Source organism: Penicillium verhagenii, assembly GCF_028828195.1.
Source record: "Penicillium verhagenii strain IBT 33310 chromosome Unknown utg000006l_segment0_segment0, whole genome shotgun sequence".
Classification (NCBI taxonomy): Eukaryota; Fungi; Ascomycota; class Eurotiomycetes; order Eurotiales; family Aspergillaceae; genus Penicillium; species Penicillium verhagenii.
Window position 1 is genome coordinate 1,507,753 of NW_026643170.1, and position 19,958 is coordinate 1,527,710.

The window sequence follows — 19,958 nt, forward strand, 5'->3', positions numbered from 1 at the left end:
AGTCATCTGCGTACTAGTAAGCCAATCTATTAGTTGTCTACTAGTAGTTAGTATATGTGAATGTCGATCTTCACCGAAGTAGGAAAGGCACGAGATAACATTCCCAACACAGAAGGGAACAACAATCTCCCGAAAGTCAGGAGTTTTCGGAAAATACTCGGAGACTCTTAATTTCCGATATCAATTTACCAAAAATTCTCAATTGTGCCGTTGTCATTGCTTCAACATCGCCCATTGACATCCACTGGCATTATTAAGTAAAAATTTGAACGCGTTTGAGAAAAAAAAACCTCCCTGGAAGTCCAACCCCTGATTCCCCACATCAACACCCGGGGGTCCACATTTTACCCCAACAAATAATGAAGAACCTCGTTGGCGTCACGCTGACTGGCTTTGTTGCCACAGCGGCAGCAACTGCGACTTCCACCTCTTCCGCAGCTTCTGGCCCGACTGGATCTACATATGCCTCTGGGTTTGACATGACCAGGAGCTGGGCCAACCTTAGCCCCTACAGAGATGCAGATGGCTTCAGTGTTCCCAAGGGTGTGCCGGAAGGGTGTGAACTGTCCCAGGTGCATGTTTTGCATCGCCATGCCCAGAGGTTCCCTACAAGCTACCCGTTGGATGGTGAGGGCATGGAGGATTTCGCTGCCAAGGTCACCAATTATACCAAGGCCCACCCTGGATGGGCCGTCGGTACTGGGCCCCTCAAATTCCTCCAAAACTGGGAATATGTCATTGGAGATGACACCTTGATGGAGAGTGGTGCAGCGACCGAAGCTACATCCGGGGCCAGCTTCTGGATCAACTATGGCCGACTATTGTACCGCGCTGGTCGGGAGAACGTCGCGGCGTGGAGCCAGACTTTGAATGTTTACTCTAACGGCACTTCTCGCCCGACACCAGTCTTCCGTACTACTTCGCAGGCGCGTATCCTGGAGAGCGCTAGATGGTGGCTAAGTGAGTTCCTCGAAGTTGATCGGACAGCTGGAGAGGCATGCTAACATCTCTAACAAGGTGGCTTCTTTGGGAATAGCGGCGCCAACAGCTCCTACAGTCAATACGATCTGGTCGTCATTCCTGAGGAAGATGGATTCAACAACACCTTGGCTTCATATGAAGCTTGCACTGGTGATATGAGTGAAGGGTGAGTGACCATTTTCCTTGTCCCCGAGCCGCGGATATTGACAGGACCTCTCAGAGACGATGCTGCCGAAATTTTCATCGCGCGATACACTAGAGACGCTCGCTCACGTCTCGCGGCCTACTTTCCTCATGACTTCAACGTGACTGCTTCCGACGTGCTCGCCATGCAGAATACGTGCGTTTATGAGTACACAAGTCTCGGTGGCTCATCATTCTGCTCCCTCTTCACGGAGCAGGAGTGGAAAGACTTTGCATACAACGTTGACATCCAGTACTACGGAGACTACGCCTACGGCTCACCTTCCGGTCGTGCCCAGGGCATTGGCTATGTCCTAGAACTCGCAGCCCGCCTCCAGCGAAAGCTCATCACTTCCAGCGACACTAGCATCAACTACACTTACGACAACAACCTGGCCCAGTTCCCCTTTGACCAGCCTTTTTACATGGACATGTCTCATGACGATATCATTCTTTCTGTTGTCAATGCTCTGGGTCTTGACTACTTCAAGTTTGGCCCCCATGGTCTACCGGCCGACGTGGACCATGCGCCCAAGCGAAACTTCTCTCTGACTCAAATGACTCCATTCGGTGCCCGCTTTATGTCTGAAATTTGGACCTGTCCAAGCAACACATCTTTCGAAGACTTGGGTCCTGTCCTCCTGACAAACCCTACTGTTCAGTCAGGCAATAATGCCACCCGCTATATTCGGTTCGTGTTGAACAATGCCCCTCTGCCCTTGAATGGGCTTGTTGGATGTGAAAATGCTACCCACGGCTTCTGCCCAGTGGATAATTTCCTACGTGGAGTGCCTACACTGAAGAAGAATGCCGAGTACCAGTACTCATGCTTCGGAAACTACACTACTGGTCACCAGGTCGCTGATGGCGTTCCTGATTCTTAAATGAAGGAGCAGTTCAGCGACTTTCACGCGATTATACATTTGTCTTGTACATACATCCGATTTTCCCTTCGTTGCACATCACCACTGCAGCGAAAGGGCACCTAGATATAGACTCATGTCGATCCCGCCGCCATGATATAGTTATAAAAAGCAATACAGTCCCCGCCGGCCCAACCCGCCCGACTTTCTTTGCATAATTCACATTTTAGCAAGCACCAAATACCAAACACCAAACACCAAATATCACCAATCAAAATCAAAATCACCGCCCAAACGGACCTTTAAATGGGTTCTTCATTCCCCGATCCAGCGACACCACGCAGACCTTTCCCATAAGCCCTGGCTGACAGTTATTAGAGCAACAGTCTTTGTTCGCCTTGCAAGGATTCATGTGCGATCTACACAACTTTCCAGGTGCGACAAGACATTTGGTCCATCTTCCTCCTGGGAAGCGACGATGACAAGTGTGGTGTGGGAGACAATCCTTTGGACCTTGACATCCAGTATGGCAAAACTTTCTGTAACACCGCTGGCCCCAATCGCAATCATGATTGTACTTGCAACTACCAGGCTCGTTTTTCTGCTTTTTCTTACCCTGTGGCGATGGAGTGTCATTATTGCTTTCGAGGTCGGCATCGTCCTCATCAGGGAATTCATCGTCGTCGGCAGATAGAGTATCGTCCTCGGGGGCGTTGTCTTCGTCACCAAAAGATGGTTCGTCGGCAGATTCGATGTCAACATCAGGGACACCATAATCTTTGATCGCAAAATCGCTGTTCGGCATGTTCGTAACCATTTCTGGTAAGTCGGAACCTGCTGGGATGCCATCACGTCGGGAAAGCGAGAATAAAACAGTGGCAGGAATTTGCGACGTTCCACAGATCCAACCTGCGTAGGCGAAAAGTCCAAAGGTAAGGACGACTGCCAGAATCAATACAGTGAGAAAACTGTAAAAAACTGGCTTGAGATTTTCTTCTTCCTCCGCATCGATGACCTTTGAGTCTGGCGAGCGCGGAGACGATTCAGTTGAGTGCTCGGAGCAATCGCTGCGTGCTTCTTGTTCATCAAATGTCGAGTAGTAAGGAAGAGAGTCTTTCTGACCAGACATCAGGAAGTCTATGCAAGACGCATTAGTAACACAGAGTTGAGCAGCATGAAGGGTACCAGTGTGAGGTATACATACCGGATAAATCCGAAGGATACATCGCAGCGAGCAGACACGTGGGTCGAGTGTCGATTTGGAGGTTAGAAGTTGATTTTCAGAAATTGGGAGTTGCTTTAAGAAATTAGGAGTTGACTTTCAGGAAATATATTGGAAGCAGGTGAGAAGACAGGTTGATGAGGAAGGAAAAAGGGGAAGAGCGATCGCTTTACCTTATGTTTCCAGATTATACTTTGGTAGTACCTTTGGGGAAGTTTTCTGTAATCGGAATCCGACATGCAACTAAGCTCTTTTCGAACATCAAGATGGCACTAAACCTATTTTGTGGGTACACGCTAGCCCGATGGGGGCATAGTGTGATACCGGTAACCCCAGTTTCCAGGGAACCCGCAACCTTAATTTGAAATAAGCTACAATAAAAGGCGGAGCAAAACCATACCGACATTGGCCAGAATTTTGCTGTGAAAAATTAAAATGATACCAACCGGAGCCCACATGCAGGTCGGAGGTTTGTAGTCTTACGCACCAAGTTCCAAGGTTCTGGTATTGTAATCTCTCCGTGCGAGTACGAAATGTATAGTACCCATTCTACTGGCAAGGAGTGACATGTACACTTCTTAACCACCAGGGGTCGGACGTAGAAAAACCAGCTGGATTGATAAAATACCTTGTTCTCCTGTCTCCTTATCCTACAAAAGATGCAAAATGTTTGGTATCCCACGATCAATTACTCCATTTGATGTGTTTTGGTCGGCAGCAGATAACTCGGTACTTTCGTTTACCTTTCAGCGTAACACGCATGAGTATATCTGATCAACACGAACAACCGCATAGACCCCGAGCCAACATAAATGATCATGGGTATCTTGGATTTTGCATGGCCTTGTTCAAATTCCTCTCTTGACTCTGCGCTGGCCCTGCTAGCAGTTGTCTATCGAGGTTTCCTAGCACCCGAGTTGACCTGTGCATATTGTGCGCGGACGGGGTTGCTGACGTCATCTAGAACAGAAAGTACATTAGCATCTCCTGCATTCAATAATGGATTCTTGAAGGCACATACGTATTGGCGGTCAACAACCCTGTACTAGTAGTTCATCGAGTTCACCAAGTTCTTGTGTCCTTTTTCCTCCGCCGGCAGGAAACCCTCGTAGGCCTCGAGTGCTTTGTACAGTCTTTCTTTTGATGAAGCTGTGTTATTTTTGTACAAAACAGAATTCCAAAGCATATTGTCCCTCAGTTTGTTAATGAAGGCCTCGATATCTCGGTTGGTCTTCGCCGACATTCTGGTGCGTATGGTATATGATGGAAAGCCATCGTGATGGTTTGTTGATGAAAAGGAAGTTGAGTCCGTGACTCTGTGCTCAGGATGCCGTCCGTTGCTAGTTTTGTGCTTTGTGGATCAAATGCATAGACCGAGAAACATAAAAGACGTGTAGCCAAGGGAGCGATGCGAACAAGGCTATACTATTTCCAAGATATCCCTGATCATCTGAAAATCCGCGTAGATCCCTTCTATGAGCGCCTTTCTGATCTGGGTACTAGTCCAGGTGCCCTCGATTGGCACGTGGACCGCCGAGAGGGTTCTTCCGGCAGCTCCTTGTGCTGACCGTGGCTTCTTTGCCGCCGAATTCACTTGAACTTGTAGCTTGCGCATTGCCGGAGTTGGAGATGCCATCTAGAACTGACAGATAATTAGCATTTCCTGCATAGAATTATGGATTCTCGAAGTCACATACGCATTGCCGGTCAAATCGGTAGTTTGCCATCATTACGGTATTCTGATGATCCTTTCTCTCGGACGGGGAAACGATTGGAATGTTTCGTCTTTTAGGTGTGAGACCATCCAGCCAACGCTCCACTTCAAGTCAATGTTGCCTTTGCAGTGATGGACCTTATTCACTTGGATATTTATATTGTCTGAGATCTGAAGCTGACCGGTTGGCGCCTGGGGGGTTTGGTCCGCAGGGGGTAGTCTGGCTTCCCGACCGCTATGCGGCCTGCTCTGGTTATAGACCTCATTCGCAGCTGGTAGTGCTCCTAGTGCCTTCCTGGGCTTCCGGTTAGTCGAGGCAGTTGGTTGAGCGATCCGGGACGTACGCTCGGCGCTCTGTCGTTTCCAGGTTCTCTCATAGGAATCAAGCTTCGTTATAAAGGTGCTCAGACTCACATCCGCCGGCAACAAGTCACGGGCTAATCCCGCATCCATTAAGTCAAGAATGCGTAAGACTTGGTCAGCCTCTGAGTACGTTCCAAGAGCTTTAAGCAACCGCACCATGTTGTAAGCATGACCGCAGACACTCTTCCCGGCACGGATCTGTGGCCATCCGAAGGATGCGTGATCAAGCTCATTCAAAACCTCACTTCTTTCCGGCTTAAACTTCGCGACCAACACCCTAAACCAACCGATGTCAAGTCCGTCAATTTGCAAGCATCGTTTTTCCAATTCAGATAAACCATAGGTATACCACGAAAGGGCATCACCCTTCAGACAGGAGTGAAGTTATGCTCAAACAACTTCTTCCGATTTTAGGAAGGTAAGATCACACATGCGATCAACAAAAGCATATATACTCGAATAGTGCATAACCTTGTTGATTAATAAGAACCCGTCAGGACTCTTAAGCAAGGGGTCGAAGAATCCAATTTCCGCCGGTTTCCAATCTCCAGACTGGACCACGAAACCTTGCGGTCCGACTGGTCCGGTTGGTCCGGCTTGACCATCCGCCCCCTTATACTTCTCGATCATATCTGGGCTTGTAAGGACCTTTTCCATCGCCTCCTTCATAACCGCCATCGCGCTTGGCTCGCTGAGGGTTTGCCTGATAGCTTGATTGATCAGTTACTGCATAGTCGGATCGATGTTCATAATCACGTTCAACTGTGGCAAGGAAGGATGGATCCCAAGGTTTTTTCCCATGCCCGCCTCTGAGCTACCCGCTGGGACCTATTAGTCTAAAATTAGAACAGCGCGACAAGCAACTGTTAGGCAGTACTTCGTACATTACTAACTAATAGTAGTACAGATTGACGTACCGAACGTGAAAGGTTTGAAGATTCTGGGTCAATGCTGTGCTATTGCTAATATTCAGTTGAAATTGAAGCCCTCGGCTTATAAAGACACGAGTATGAAGTATATACTCATCTCAGGTACTGAGTATGTACCATAGTACATACATGATTACTTTTGAGAGCCCCCGGTATGCTTCGCCTGAGTGTAAGTCTGGATATTGAGGTATGCATATCAATACTATCCAAGTACGAAGTAGAATCTCCCGTCGGAACCCTGGATCCTACCCAGGTAGGCATATTTTCCCCCACCTACTAGGCATTAATACCATTCCAAATTTCGATACGTTGAATCTGGAGAAGTTATTCTTCCAAGTACTGGGTACATTTTAAGAGAAATTTCTGAAACCTGCACTGCGTTACTTCGGTGTTCTATTCCAAGGATTGAATACTCACGCTTATCCAACTCCGGATTAGGAAGTCGACGGGTGCACATCTAGTACTGTCTCTCTACTAACCATCAAAGCATACTCAAATAGAAGAATTCTAGAAATTCATTCTGGCTTCACTTAACTCCCTTCTACCTATTCAGTATTAAGTTACATTGACATAGAAAGAGACACCCAGGAAGAGAGTCAAGTGAGGCCAGAATGATGAAAGAATAACAGAAGGAGCTAGCACTCAGGAGAAGAGAACAATAGACAGGATAGAACGAGGACCTCAATTCTGGAACACATTTACTAGTGAATGCAAACGGCTAGAGAAGCTGGCGGAAGTTTACTTTGCTGTTCCGAAGTAATTCACTGTTCTTAATTTCAGATAAATAATCCTATTCTACCCCAGCTTCTTACTTCCCCATGCTCTCTCTGTGACGATATCATCCTTCACATGCACTGAACTGACGCTGGCTCTCTCCTTTCAACAATACAGTTTCAGCCACAGGACCTGGAGAAATGGCAAAAGAAAAGAAGAAGAATTCGCGGTCTGGGACTGCCCACCGAACGATACAAGGCGACCAGCAATACCGCCTTGACCGGCAATGCGTATGATGCACAGATACTCAGATATTGCTGCTACGATGAACAGAACGCTGACTATTTTGATTACAGGTGACAAGCATGAAGCCCCGGTACCATAACCCGCAGGTTCAGGTTAATTCCGGGGCGACACGCTTGACGACGCTTGACGACGCTCGAGGACCGGGCGACGGACACCATCTCCGTCGCCTGCGTGCCGGTCAAGGACCCCTGGGACGCGGGTAAAATCGAGGAAGAGCTCAAGGCCAACATCGACCTCAAAGGCTACCGCTCAGTACCGGCTGAGCTTAAGCCAGTCGCTGTGGGTGCCTGATCCTGGAACTAGTGCCGCGACGAGGTATTGGCTGAAACAGCTCTTACTTTATACGGCATTACCATGAGGTAGGAGCTGTCACGAGGTAAAAAGTGAGAGCTGTTAAGTGATTTTCACATAACGTGTGACACCACCCTATGGGCCTTAAGCTCAGTCTCATCAATTGATGACTTCAAGTTCATTTCAGATCATTGGAACATGTATTTCATTGAAGCGAGGGCAAAATTCAATATTGCTGTCATTCATCTCATTATAATTCACATTGAGTATAAGCTATCAATATATCTCCATCCGTTTCCACAGACCAAGTGGTGCAGGCACTTGAGTAAGTGAAGTTTTTATGGTTGTAGAACCCGTCTGGCCAGGAGTTTTCATGTGGAACCTACTGGTAAACCTAGAGATGTGGGTCGCTCGGCCCGGGCCGCCCTTGACCGAGTGGGGGCAGTCATGACAAGATGAGAGGGAGCAATAACAATATTAAACAAAGTGAGAGATAGAAATAAGCGTAGGGGCAAACAAGTGCATAGCAGTCTTAACTGAGAATATTCAATTAAATATGACAAACAGAAGAGAGCGGGCGGGGAAACGAGTGAATAACAGCCTCAACTGAGAACAATATCTTGAATATGAGAAGCAGAAGAGAGCAGGTGGGGATACGAGTGAATTTCAGCCTCAATTGGGAATAAACTAAGAAAGAGAAGGAAGGGGAGAGGAATCAAAGTGAAACAAACAGCTCCAATTGAGAGGAGTCGCACTCTCGTGTACCTAGGGGAGACATAACAAGTGAATTCTAGCAAGTGAATTCTAGCATAGTCTGGGCGATAACAAACTCCAGTTAGAATTGAATATAATAAACATACTTTTGTTCACTTCGTCTCTCTGGTTGTCTTCTCCAGCTCTCTGAAAAGATATCTTGTTTCCCTCCAGCTCTCTGAAAGGACATCTTGTTTTCCTCTACGTTTATCTGAGACGATATCTTGTTTTTTCTAAACATTTCTGAAAAGGCCGTCATCTTAACTACAACTCCACTACGTCCTGTGTCGCCCGCTAAACCCAACAAGCACTGTGACATTTGAAATTCAATATGTCTACCCAGGATGAAGCCAAGAAGCCCCCCATCTCAAAACTAAGACAAGACATCATTGATTTCCTGGAGGAAATCACTGATGAGGCCTTTGAGGCCTTTCCTCCTCCGATTTCCAAAGGCCATAAGAACATGGTCACCAAAGCGAACTGGAGGTTGGATCGGCAATGCGTATGTGACTTCAAGAATCTATCATTTTATGCAAAAAACGCTAATAAGCTTTCTGTTCTAGCTAACGTCGGGTCCACCCCCCATGCACAACTTACAAGTCCAGGGAAACTCGGGTATTGTAAAACCAAAGTCCGCAAAGCGTCTCGCTGGACAGACTGTCTCCATGGTCCTCGTGCCTGCCGATGGCACGTGCACCGGCGCGGAGATCCGGAAGGCCTTAATAGAGGCCATTTACTCCAACATTTAGGCTACTATGGGGCTTGGGTGTGCGCGAGGCTTTTGTCGGATTTTGTTTGGTGTTCGGGGGGGGTTGTGTTTGCTTTTCGTTCTGTGTCGGCGGGCTTTGTGCTGTTTGTGGGATTAGATGCCCTTAAGATTTTGATTTTTTTCTGTACCAGTTTCTCAACAAGCCAAGCGGCTTTCTCATCGTCCATTGTCGTTTTGCGATATTTCTCAGCGAGATCTTTACACACATTGCCAGGTTTTGATGTTATTACTAGTTGAATGTACTAGTAGATGGAATCCGATGCTCAGCTGGGCAGCTGGAAAACATTATTGCCTGGCAAGCATTCACATAAACCCTTGAATTCTACTGTAGGCATAATGGGAAAGCCAGACTAGATAACATGGCTATGCCGAGAATGGGGGAGGAAAGGAATTCCATTAAAGGGATGTTGCATGTTACATATGAAAACGTATCGAGTAAAATTCAAAAGCACTTGATCGAAAGGTTGTCAGGCATAAAGGGTTCGATGACCTAAAGCCCAACTGCCTCGCGGAGGCTCTTGGGTTCTTTTCCGATAATGACATCAGAAATCCACGAATCGATTTGCATGCCGCCAAATGCATCCTTGAAATGCTGCAAGGCAGTATCGAAATCTCTCTGAAGTTGACTCGCATTGAAGATGTCCACCCACCCGGGTTCTGATTTCTTCATCTCTTCCAGGAAAAACTTTCGCAAAACAGTTGTTTCATAGTCATTCAGATGTTCCCAGTATGCGGTCCCAGGCTGAGGGTTTCCATCGTCATACCACTCGATGTCAGGCTTATCATCTCGTGGCATCCCGTCCAGGAAGGACGGAAAGTAGCAGGCCTTCCATAACGGTAATGCAGAAACCAGCTCCCAATCCAATACAGCCGTCAGCTCACCTTTGTCACTCACGAGAATATTGGATGAGTTGAGGTCATCATGGAAGATCATAGTGGGCTCTGGGGTTTTCGAAAGAAGGGGGAAAATACGGGGCAAAATGAGTTCCAGGTTCTCAACACGCCTCAGAGTCTTTTTGGCACGTTCCATTTCTCCTTCGGCATCATCATCATCGACTGAGTACTTGAGAAGTTGTTCGTAACAGTCATTCTTAGCGAGGCAAAGCCGAGACACCATCCACTGGTGAGAGGAAGCAAATGGACCTCGCACCACATCTTGATAGGTATGAGACTTCGTGACAAATTCCAGGGAGACAATACGGCTTGTGTTGGGGGTAATATGTTTCACCATGGGTACCGGAATATCAGTTGCCGAAGGGTCTTGATTTGAGCGTGTGTCTTCAGTGGTCACTGATGCTGGGTAGATGTTACCGATACCCTTAAGTTGATTCCGCCACAAAGAAGCAGAAAAAGCAGCGAACCTTTTGACCAAGTTCATCTTTGTGGCCATTGGCATGGTTGGCCAATAATCATCCAAAGGTTGCCCAGGCATCTTTGACATGAGGATCCACTCAAATCCAACCTCAGTTTCCCGTGTCGCATCATAAGCCAAAATTTTGGGAATGGGAATATCAGTCACAAGACGAATCCAGTCGACGGTGGCAACTTCACTTCTCGTTTTAAAAACGGGATCGACAGGGAGAGATACTCGCATAATAAAGTTTTGACCATCGACCTCGACATCGTAAATTTTGTTGAAAGTTCCTTCGGTAAGGAACTTGCAGCCAAAAGACTTGATCGGATCCGACTTCGGGGACTGGAGCGATTTGCTGATTGCCGGCATGGCAGTGCGAAATATGGCTTCGGATTCCGGTTCATAGGTCCATCGGGGTTCTGGGCCAAAAACTTCGTCGACCCATTCCAAACCTCGGAAGGGATTGGGAGAGACCGTTGAAGGGCTCGTAGGTTTTGACGACGAAGGGGTCCCCGTTTCAAATGTTTCAGTTGACAATTCGGAACTTTCGCTGTCTTCGTGAACGGCATTGCCAGAGAGAGATACCCGCTTAGTGGAGTTTTGGTCATCGACCTGGATGTCGTATTCATTGGGAGTTTCTTTGCCAGTCGACTTCAGTGTGATAAGAAACACCTTACCGTCCGGGTAAGCTTCATTGAGTACCGATAAGGCGTTTTGAAGGTCAACACCGTAGGGAACTGGATTGATCGTGAGAGACATTTTGGATGCCGTGCTGGAAGCGAGAATTTGAAGGAGATTTGAGGAAGGATTCAAGACTTTGGACTCTGGTAGGATTCCGTGAGGGAATATTGCAAGAGGGCTGGAGGTCACAGAGCTGCGGTTAGATTGAGAGAATAAGTAAAGAAGTGAAATTAGAGCTGAGGAGGTAAAGCTCTTTTTAATGGCTGATACCTAGCCTCAGGCACCCCTGGGCTCTGGCGGTGTAAACTCTAAATACCTCCCCATTTGGATATTCCCTCATTCAATTAGAACAGCAAGGTACTAGTACATGCAGGAAACAAAGAGAACATGAAGAGCATTCTCAAGAGTTCCGAGGGTTTGGATCCATGTGGAATTCAAGACACTTCCGAGTCAGCTCTTTGTCTTATTTCTTGTATTATTCTCATCCTTCTTCATTTTCGATTTACTTCTATCATTGTTCTCTCGATCCTCTCATTTCTGCTTGTTGCGTTTATCACATTCATCATTTCTAATTCCTGTTTTTACTGGTATAAGTCTTGTGGTTTCCCTCTTTACTAATCCCGCTTGCTCTATGAAGCCAAGCTAACTTTTTTTGTCACTCGTGCTCGATTCCAGACTTGACATATTTATACAAACTGTCACACAAGCCTCACTTTGCGCAATCCAGCCGTATACGGGCGAGTGTGTAGGATCGGAATCGCCACATTTTGACGAATAAATACAATCTACGGTTCGTCATATCACTCCTCTCCCCAGTGGCCATCACCGGAGTGAAAGATTTGAGATGGGAACCAAATAACTGGGCCTAAGCATTGAATTGGCCAGAAAGGATTCTTTACAGATTGAGAGCGAGGAGAAATGACGCATGAGTTCATATGCGAGTGGTCTGAAGGTATCTCAGGACTCAGGACCTGGCTGTTACAAAAAAGGCTTTGTCAGTGGACCTTGGACTAGAAGACATGGTGCCAACTTACCAATGGCCATAAAACATCCAAAGAGCCTTTCAGGAAGCGCATGCGATGATTGTGCAGATCCTTGTTGCCGATTCTTGAGACGCAGATTGGTCGCAAAGAAACGAAGAGCCTTCCTATTCGAAGAACCCCACGAATTCTTCAACCGCAACAAGTTGCCGCCCTTGATACCTGTCAAGTATCAACAAGAGAGAAGGAAGCTGGAAATACATCAGAAATGACAGGGCCTTGCTTCTGGGAGTCAACGAAAGAAATATCGTCGATTCCCTATTGAGGACTGGCGTTTCCACCCAGATACATTAGTCTGGGGGCTTGGCCGTCGGGATCTGCAGGCACTCTTCTCTGCAAGCTACCCGTTGCAACAACTGACCCGATCATCATCAGCCAACGGTTGGCTTGTACCACCAGCCTCACTATTTCAATCTGCTCATCCAGTTCATTCTGTATACACAGGCTCTAGACATACCCGGAATGGATACAGTTAGCGACAAGGACGTTTTTATAACTACGATAGCGCCTCGCCACTTACTGGGGGTTCAATGGTGATTTGAATACAAGGGACCATCGGGTCTCAACACCAGCACTTCGCAGCAGGCCGTTTCATTAACACATGCTGGGGATCCTTATACCGTCCCTGTGAGACATAATTTGGATGCATCGCGGCCATCAGTTGGCGGCTATGACCCCTATTTACAGTCTCCAGAGAATCTTTCCACTGCCTTGTTTGATGATCGTGTTGTGGATTTAGTGGGGCAGATGGCTCGATGCCTTCAATTTACATTTTCAGCCCCCAGAACGAATTTTATTTACCTCTCCCACCCACAGCACCTGGTGAGCTTCTTGTAGAAATGATTCTCACTACATGTGCATGCAGTTATAAGTTAGAGAATTGAAAGAAAATACCCATGTATCCACTTGGGGCCACGATCATAGGGCTGGACAGTTTTGAAATTCCTTTTCGCAAAATTATACCAAATAATGGGAAAATTCCGGCACCAAGAAATTACGAAGTATTGTAGATCATGGGAATTTGAAGAGGCATACACCAAGCCAGAACGTGTTTGCCAAGGTACTAAGATTTTGAGAAGGGGAAAAGAAGAAATACACAGGATACATCATTTGTGAGTGGTATACTCGAGGCTTAGATAAGGCCCCCCGGCGACCGCAAATCAAAGGAACGACCGCATTAGTTCGGTTCTTTCTATCTAAAAAAAAAGAAAGAAAACGAGATCTCAGCACTGCCCGGGTATCCTTTTTGTTGGCAGCCTAAAAATGCAATAAAATGAGAGCCTGACAGTTCATGCAAAGCTCCTGCGCCAAGTCCAAGACTGATCTCGGATCTTACAATCTTTCTTAAATGTCCGTGTCCGTACTATGCTAATAAACTACCAGTTGCTTGTCCGTGTCCGTAGGAAGAAGACGAGTGTCCGACTCCGATCCGCGCGTCAGATCTCTTGGCATGTGGGGGCGGGATCGGGCGGGGCTGAATGGCAGACCAATTACAGAACGTGGACGCAGTATCGTTATCGTAATCGTTTTGTGTTTGAGGGAAATCCCCGCGCGCGGCCCACCATATCAGACAAAATTACGCCAAGACAAAATACGACGATACGCATCGTAAATTTCGGGGACATGCAGCCTCACCCGCAGATTGCAGTCCTACGGACACGGACTATGCGTTTGCATGCGCAGCAACCACCAGGATTCAGGTCTTATTATAGATACATCTAGGCTTCCATCGAACAGCTGTAGAGAGTATTAAATAACGACAATTTCGGCAGAAAATTATTATCGGCATCAAGAAAAAAAAAATTACAGTTACTACTAGATAAATAAACATCGCCATGTCGAACGCCACCAACATCAACACCGACGATTGCACGCTATCAACTTGTCCCATTACCGATGCTTATGTCTACTACCTCCCCTCATTGGCAGGAAATGCTTTTTACTTGGCACTTTTTGCTCTCTTCCTGATACTGCAATTGGGGCTAGGTATCAGATACAAAACATGGGGCTTCCTAGCCGGTTTGTTTGGTGGTCTGGTCCTGGAAATTATCGGGTACCTGGGCAGAATACAGATCCACAGCAACCCATTCTCTTTCAACTCATACCTCGAGTGAGTACTACTTACGATTGCGAACCTCGCAATCACCCCGATGCCACTCACTCGGACTCGAACTAACGGCAATCATCCAGGTACCTGATCTGTCTCACACTCGGCCCGGCATTTTTCAGCGCATCGATCTACATTTGCCTCGGACGCATCGTGATCGTATACGGCGAGAAGATCTCCCTCCTCAAACCTCGCACCTATACCGTCCTCTTCGTCTTTTGCGACCTGATCTCCCTCATCCTGCAAGCGGCCGGCGGTGCCATCACGTCCATCGCGGACTCTGACCAGCAGAGTCTAGCGCAGACGGGCGTGAATATTATGATCGCGGGTCTGGCGACCCAGGTCGCTTCTCTTGTGGTCTTCATGGCTCTTTGCCTCCAGTACGCATGGAGTGTGCGCAAGAACCCCCACGGTCTGAACCAGGCACCAAGCATGGTGGAACTTCGGGAGAGCTTGAGGTGGAAAGCGTTCCTTGGTGGTGAGTTGATGTCTCCTTATTTTGTGGGTGAAGTACTGACCGTGTATTCAGGCCTCGCTTTGGCAACTGTCACCATCTTTGTCCGTTCGGTGTTTCGGGTCGCGGAGTTGAAGGGCGGATTCCATAGCTCGTTGGCGAATAATGAAGTCCTCTTCATGATCTTGGAGGGAGCCATGATCGCGATCGCCATTTCATGCTTGACGGTGCTGCATCCTGGTGTATGCTTTGATGGACAGTGGGATCAGACTAAGTGGAAGTTTGGCCGGTCGAGCGACAGCGAGATGAATCTCAGTTCTATGGAGGCCAATGCGCGAGTCAAGGCTCGGGACATCGCTTCTTCCGTCTCCATGTGAGAATTCGACAGTACAATTGATGAAAAAGCGACATACTCCCCCGGTTATGGATCTTCACTTTTATATATTATTTCAGCTATAGACACGAAATTTGATTACACATTCAGCAATTACTTACAAGTACATTTCAGAGCTTCCTCAGTGCTCAGTTTACTAATTCTGCCTCCCAACGTCAAAATTCCCACGTGTCCCAGCATTTCCTCCCGAGCCTGGAAACATTTGCATCGCTTTCACCATCCATTCCCGCTGACTGGGTCCCGTTTGATCGGCGAGCTCAGCAGTCAGGTCCAAAATAGCCTGGACTAGACACACCCACTCTCTCCTGTCTTCTAGCCTAGCCGACTGATAAGGTTCCAAGAGTGCCACAAGTCGCTCTAACCCTTCAAAAGCCACATTTCGTTCCGGGCTACTCTGGACCAGAGATTGCATATGCGGCGACAAAAAGTCTTGAAAGATGGGCATGAGTTTCAGACTGACATTCATCTGTATGTATGCGAGGTTGGCCTCCAAGTAGGCAGACGGGGTATCGTGGCTTGCCAATGAATTCAATATACCACGGAGCAACTCAGAAGAGTTGGGTCCTATGCGAGCAATCTGCGTTTGGACTGCGTCATATTCGCCTGCAGTGTCCATCTCCCCGATTCGGTGGCAAACCTGGCGGAAGTTCGCTGCCACCAGAACGTGGCCATCACTTTCAGCACTATACAGACCTCTTTCAGCTGCGGCCATGGCTAGTGGTATGTTGCCACGGCGGAGGTGGGCGAAAATGTCTCTCACTTCCGTGATGTACCATGGAGGAAGACTGCGGAAGAACTCTATTTTCTCCATGAATTGAATCATATCAAACATCCAAGTGAATTGGGCAGGGCTGGAGACAGTCTCATCTTGTCCGTTGAAGTACTTGATTGTGTCGAGAACGAATTCGAGGATCAGGGTCTGGCCTGCCCGTTCACCTCCAAGCTCGCTAGAGTCTTGACCAGCACCTTCCCTGATACTCTTGAGAGTATCCTCAATGCTAGTGAAGTCTTGGATCTCGTTGATGAGTCCTTGTTTGTTCTGGTCAATCATCCATTGTATCCTCATGTTCCAGGCGGTGTCTCCAAGTTGTTTGGAAGATATCGTGATCATCTCCACAATGGGGTCCATGTCTGCCTGTGTGCTGTCGGGCAATCTAACCGTTATCCATGCCTCGTTCAGCCACCCTCTGATCTCATGCGTGACAACATTCCTATCCGACAACTCCTCGGCTCCAACTCCAGCGATCCTCATTGCTTTGAGTCGGCGAAGAATCATTCGGCGGAGTCTCAAAGGAACTTTCATTTCTTCTTCAAGTCTATATCTTTGCAACATCATCACCGTCCAGTTCAGGAGGAGTAGAAGAGGACCAAGAGGGTCAGGAAGCGGGTCGTCGAGAGATTCAGGTATGAGTGGTTCTCGAATCTCAAGATATTTCAATGCAACATGTGTCAAGAACCAGGTACAGAAATCCTCAGTCAGCGCGCATATCGGGGCCAAGGCGTTGAAAGTTTGCCACGCAAATGTTTGGCTATCGGCTGCAAAGTTCGATGGTGCTGCCTCCCGAAGGAGATGGGAGTATTGGTGCATTCCAGCGACAGCCGCCATTAAATTCCATTTCTCCCTTTCGATGAATGGGAAGGAGGGAGATAGAATCGAAGTTTTCTCCTGTGTTATGGGGATGTCATCATTGAGCTCAAGCATTTGCCCAGCTCTCTGCTCCATACAGACAAAAAGGCCACAGCGAATACCGAAACAAACCTGGGTTCGTAAAATCCGCCGAATCCAGATTGTAAGAGCCGGGTGCAGTCGGTATCCCTGCTTTCCGTCTATCAGTACTTCAGTGCGGCCGGTGAGTAACCTCGCCGCGACCAGAAGCTGTACGACATATCTCAAAGATTCGACCATTTCCTCTGTTGCGTAAGAAGACTGATCATTATCTAACAGAGTGACATTATTCAGCATAGACCACAGCTCGAATGGTAAAGGGAATACAACAAGATTGACGTCCGGTACGATATCCACCATTTCCTTAAAAAGAGGAGCAGCCATCTTCAGTGCAAAGTTTTCACCTTGGAAGATGTCTGCTATTCCATCTGGATGGGGGAGTACGTCAACCCACACGCCAATAGAAAGCAAAGCCCAAATATCTCGATATCGGCCATGTCGAACCAGATGCTTCATAATTGTAATCATCAGGTGATGTGTGCGACCAAGACCTTGGCTATCGTTAAGGTCAAGACTTCTGAACATTTCGGCCTTTTCAGAGATGTAGCAAAACATCGCTCCTTTGGGCGCGTCACGGTCGAGTCCAATATCCCACGATAAAATGGCCTCTAGTCCGTGAAATTTTCCCTCCAATTGACCAGAGAGAGTCTTCAAAACAGTGCGGTTGTATTGCAATACCTCGAATACGCGAAGAAGATGGGTATCAGGCGAGTCCTTTGAAGGACCTGACGTTTGAGGTTGCATTTGACTGCTGGTGATAAACTTTCGAGCGTCTAGCGTCGTCATTTCACGACTGATCTCGAAAACGCTGCTGCTGGCATCTTCATCAGAGACCAGCGAGCGGGAGCTGGTTCCCACTACCAGCTTAAAGCCGGTGGCAGACAGATTCTTGGTGATGTTAAAAAAACTCAGCCATTCATCCGCAGTGTCGTCACTTTTTGATGGGTACTTGTAAGTCTCATCAACACCATCAAGGAGAACAATACAATCCTGATCCTTGGCTGCTTCCATTGCCTGAGTGAGATAGGATACCGCATCCAAACTTTTGGGCTGAATTGTGCTGTCACCAAGAATAGATTGCCAGAAACCTCTTCCAACGGCCATCAGCCCAACTGGAATATCCTCGTTGGGTGTAGTGCTGAAGAGAGAAACATTTAAATAGATCACTCGGCGGAAGAGCCCCGATTCTCTCCACCACCAGGCCAGGTGTTTCAAAAGCAGTGATTTACCACTGCCAATGTCACCAAAAGCCACCAGGAAAGATTTTTCCCGACGCATGATCCTACTTAATTGCCGGATATCATCTTCTCTGCCAATTATCTCTGGCAGAAGCTCTTCGCATGCCAGTCGAAAATTCTCCCCGTCGACGGAATATACTGCAGGTACCAAAGAGTCTTGTATGTCGACCATTTCACCAAAATGTGCGGGACGTGAGGGATTTTCTTGCAAAGCACGCCGCGCGGTATATGCAGCTTCGACAAATGTTTTCCCCTCTTGACAAAGCGCATGATAGAAAGAAGAGGTTATTATTTTTGCAGCAGTCGCTTTGATTTCATACCTCATGGCGAATATTCCCTTAATCCCATTTTCAAGAAACTCTATTGCTAGGTGATTGAATGTGGAAGTCGCTTTTGCAGTACGACAGGCACATAGAACCGCCCATTGTACTCCGTTTTCGTGGAGTACTTTGGCAACTGACGATGCAGTGTGGCTTGTTCGATGGGCCAAATTCGAGTCTGCAAATTCCAGAACAGGCCTGTTTGAGTTTTTAATGATTAGCATGAATCGCATATCTTGTCTTGGTGTATCTTGGGGGGTGTGGAGGAGCGGAGGTTGAATTGATGATTTTCCTACCCTTTCTTCTTATCAATTCTTCCATGGAGGTCAAAATGAACCAGGTGAGCCTTTCGGGATACAGGCTTCTGGCTTAAAGTCTCTTTAAACTCTTCAAAAGTTCCAGTGTGCACGAATTCCATTTCAACTTTAGGGTTTCCTTTGAGAGTCTGGAGAAGAGGCAGGCTTGTAAGCCTGTAGGGCACATCGGGTCTTGTGTTTGATCTGGCAGATACTATTAATATGCGGAAAATGCCATCGCGAATTGACGGAGAGTTGCTAGCTGAGAGTTGATGTTGGAAGGTGTCATTGATTATCACTCTGTGAACAATTATGTTGAAGGGAAGGCCTTGAATTGTTTCGAGGACTTCCCAGTGGATCCTGTCAATATCTCGGGAGCCTCGATACAGCAATATCTTGAGATTGACTGTACTCGGGGTCTTGTTTCCTGTTGTAATTCCGAGTTGCTGCCAAAGCGAATTGCCATATCGTCGGAGCTCAGCGGAAGCTGCAGCCGCGCGATACTTCGCAAATGGCTTAACAGCAAAATCTTCCAAATACCACTGAATCAGTTTTTCCTCAGCTTCTATTTTGAAGGGGTCGTGGAGATCAGTATGCCGTTTAGCTCCCTCGCAGGTCAGTGAAATCCTCCATGACCGGTCTGATATAGTACCCGTTTGGTGACATGAAATCTCCATTGTTGGGTGATTTGGGAATCTTTGTCGCAGTCGCGACTCTTAAAAAGGCCCAAGACGCGACCTTTGTTTCTAGGACCCTGGTGTTTCTTGGCGTGACATCTACCCCGCTGTATCAAAATACGAGCTGCAGATGAAAAAGGCGCCTATGATGCATGTCAGCTGAATCATTTCCTCGGCTATTATCACCCCGAAAGTTTCAGCATACATAAATGCAGCTATAGCTATATATGGACTCCCTCGCTTCATATCTCCGGATTATGGTGTTGAACTGAGACAGTTATGTGGTGAGCGTGGTTCAAGCACCTGCCTTAGCTGCGTCAGTCCTGATCACAGTCGAAAGAAACAATCTTCTGGATTTTTTCTAGGAGTTTAATCTAAACACACCCCCTTCTCATGCTAACACACCCCCATGTGACCCACTAAGCCTAATCGGGACAGGTTATTTTTTTCTGCCGAAGCATGGCTGGCAGAAAAAAAGTCAAATGTTTGAAAATGTATTAGTATGACTAGTATACTAGTATTCTTACAAAAAAGAATTCAGGCCACAATCAGGCATCATTTTATTTTATTTTCTGCCAAAAAG

General features: G+C 47.2%; 9 protein-coding genes across 9 annotated transcripts; 4 read left to right on the plus strand and 5 right to left on the minus strand.

The window, feature by feature from the left end:
• Window positions 1-359: 359 nt before the first annotated feature.
• On the plus strand, window positions 360-2,048 carry N7466_005971 (histidine phosphatase family protein; the record flags this gene model as incomplete). The annotated part of the gene is made up of 3 exons (XM_057165368.1): window positions 360-960; window positions 1,018-1,147; window positions 1,202-2,048. The coding sequence occupies 3 exons, from the start codon at window positions 360-362 to the stop codon at window positions 2,046-2,048; spliced, it is 1,578 nt and encodes a 525-aa protein (XP_057020967.1).
• Window positions 2,049-2,329: 281 nt separating this feature from the next.
• N7466_005972 (uncharacterized protein) lies at window positions 2,330-3,253 on the minus strand (the record flags this gene model as incomplete). Its single annotated transcript, XM_057165369.1, has 3 exons — window positions 2,330-2,391; window positions 2,643-3,164; window positions 3,232-3,253. The coding sequence occupies 3 exons, from the start codon at window positions 3,251-3,253 to the stop codon at window positions 2,330-2,332; spliced, it is 606 nt and encodes a 201-aa protein (XP_057020968.1).
• Window positions 3,254-4,294: 1,041 nt separating this feature from the next.
• On the minus strand, window positions 4,295-4,492 carry N7466_005973 (uncharacterized protein; the record flags this gene model as incomplete). The annotated part of the gene is made up of 1 exon (XM_057165370.1): window positions 4,295-4,492. One exon carries the CDS (start codon window positions 4,490-4,492, stop codon window positions 4,295-4,297), a length of 198 nt encoding a protein of 65 aa, XP_057020969.1.
• Window positions 4,493-4,748: 256 nt separating this feature from the next.
• On the minus strand, window positions 4,749-6,004 carry N7466_005974 (uncharacterized protein; the record flags this gene model as incomplete). The annotated part of the gene is made up of 3 exons (XM_057165371.1): window positions 4,749-4,885; window positions 5,146-5,603; window positions 5,817-6,004. 3 exons carry the CDS (start codon window positions 6,002-6,004, stop codon window positions 4,749-4,751), a joined length of 783 nt encoding a protein of 260 aa, XP_057020970.1.
• A 1,165-nt stretch (window positions 6,005-7,169) lies between these two features.
• Window positions 7,170-7,566, plus strand: N7466_005975 (uncharacterized protein; the record flags this gene model as incomplete). The annotated part of the gene is made up of 3 exons (XM_057165372.1): window positions 7,170-7,259; window positions 7,326-7,367; window positions 7,414-7,566. The coding sequence occupies 3 exons, from the start codon at window positions 7,170-7,172 to the stop codon at window positions 7,564-7,566; spliced, it is 285 nt and encodes a 94-aa protein (XP_057020971.1).
• Window positions 7,567-8,650: 1,084 nt separating this feature from the next.
• On the plus strand, window positions 8,651-9,068 carry N7466_005976 (uncharacterized protein; the record flags this gene model as incomplete). Its single annotated transcript, XM_057165373.1, has 2 exons — window positions 8,651-8,821; window positions 8,883-9,068. 2 exons carry the CDS (start codon window positions 8,651-8,653, stop codon window positions 9,066-9,068), a joined length of 357 nt encoding a protein of 118 aa, XP_057020972.1.
• Window positions 9,069-9,578: 510 nt separating this feature from the next.
• N7466_005977 (Aminoglycoside phosphotransferase) lies at window positions 9,579-11,201 on the minus strand (the record flags this gene model as incomplete). The annotated part of the gene is made up of 1 exon (XM_057165374.1): window positions 9,579-11,201. One exon carries the CDS (start codon window positions 11,199-11,201, stop codon window positions 9,579-9,581), a length of 1,623 nt encoding a protein of 540 aa, XP_057020973.1.
• A 2,797-nt stretch (window positions 11,202-13,998) lies between these two features.
• On the plus strand, window positions 13,999-15,101 carry N7466_005978 (RTA1 domain-containing protein; the record flags this gene model as incomplete). Its single annotated transcript, XM_057165375.1, has 3 exons — window positions 13,999-14,273; window positions 14,354-14,748; window positions 14,800-15,101. The coding sequence occupies 3 exons, from the start codon at window positions 13,999-14,001 to the stop codon at window positions 15,099-15,101; spliced, it is 972 nt and encodes a 323-aa protein (XP_057020974.1).
• A 153-nt stretch (window positions 15,102-15,254) lies between these two features.
• On the minus strand, window positions 15,255-19,375 carry N7466_005979 (uncharacterized protein; the record flags this gene model as incomplete). Its single annotated transcript, XM_057165376.1, has 2 exons — window positions 15,255-18,600; window positions 18,699-19,375. 2 exons carry the CDS (start codon window positions 19,373-19,375, stop codon window positions 15,255-15,257), a joined length of 4,023 nt encoding a protein of 1,340 aa, XP_057020975.1.
• Window positions 19,376-19,958: the final 583 nt, after the last annotated feature.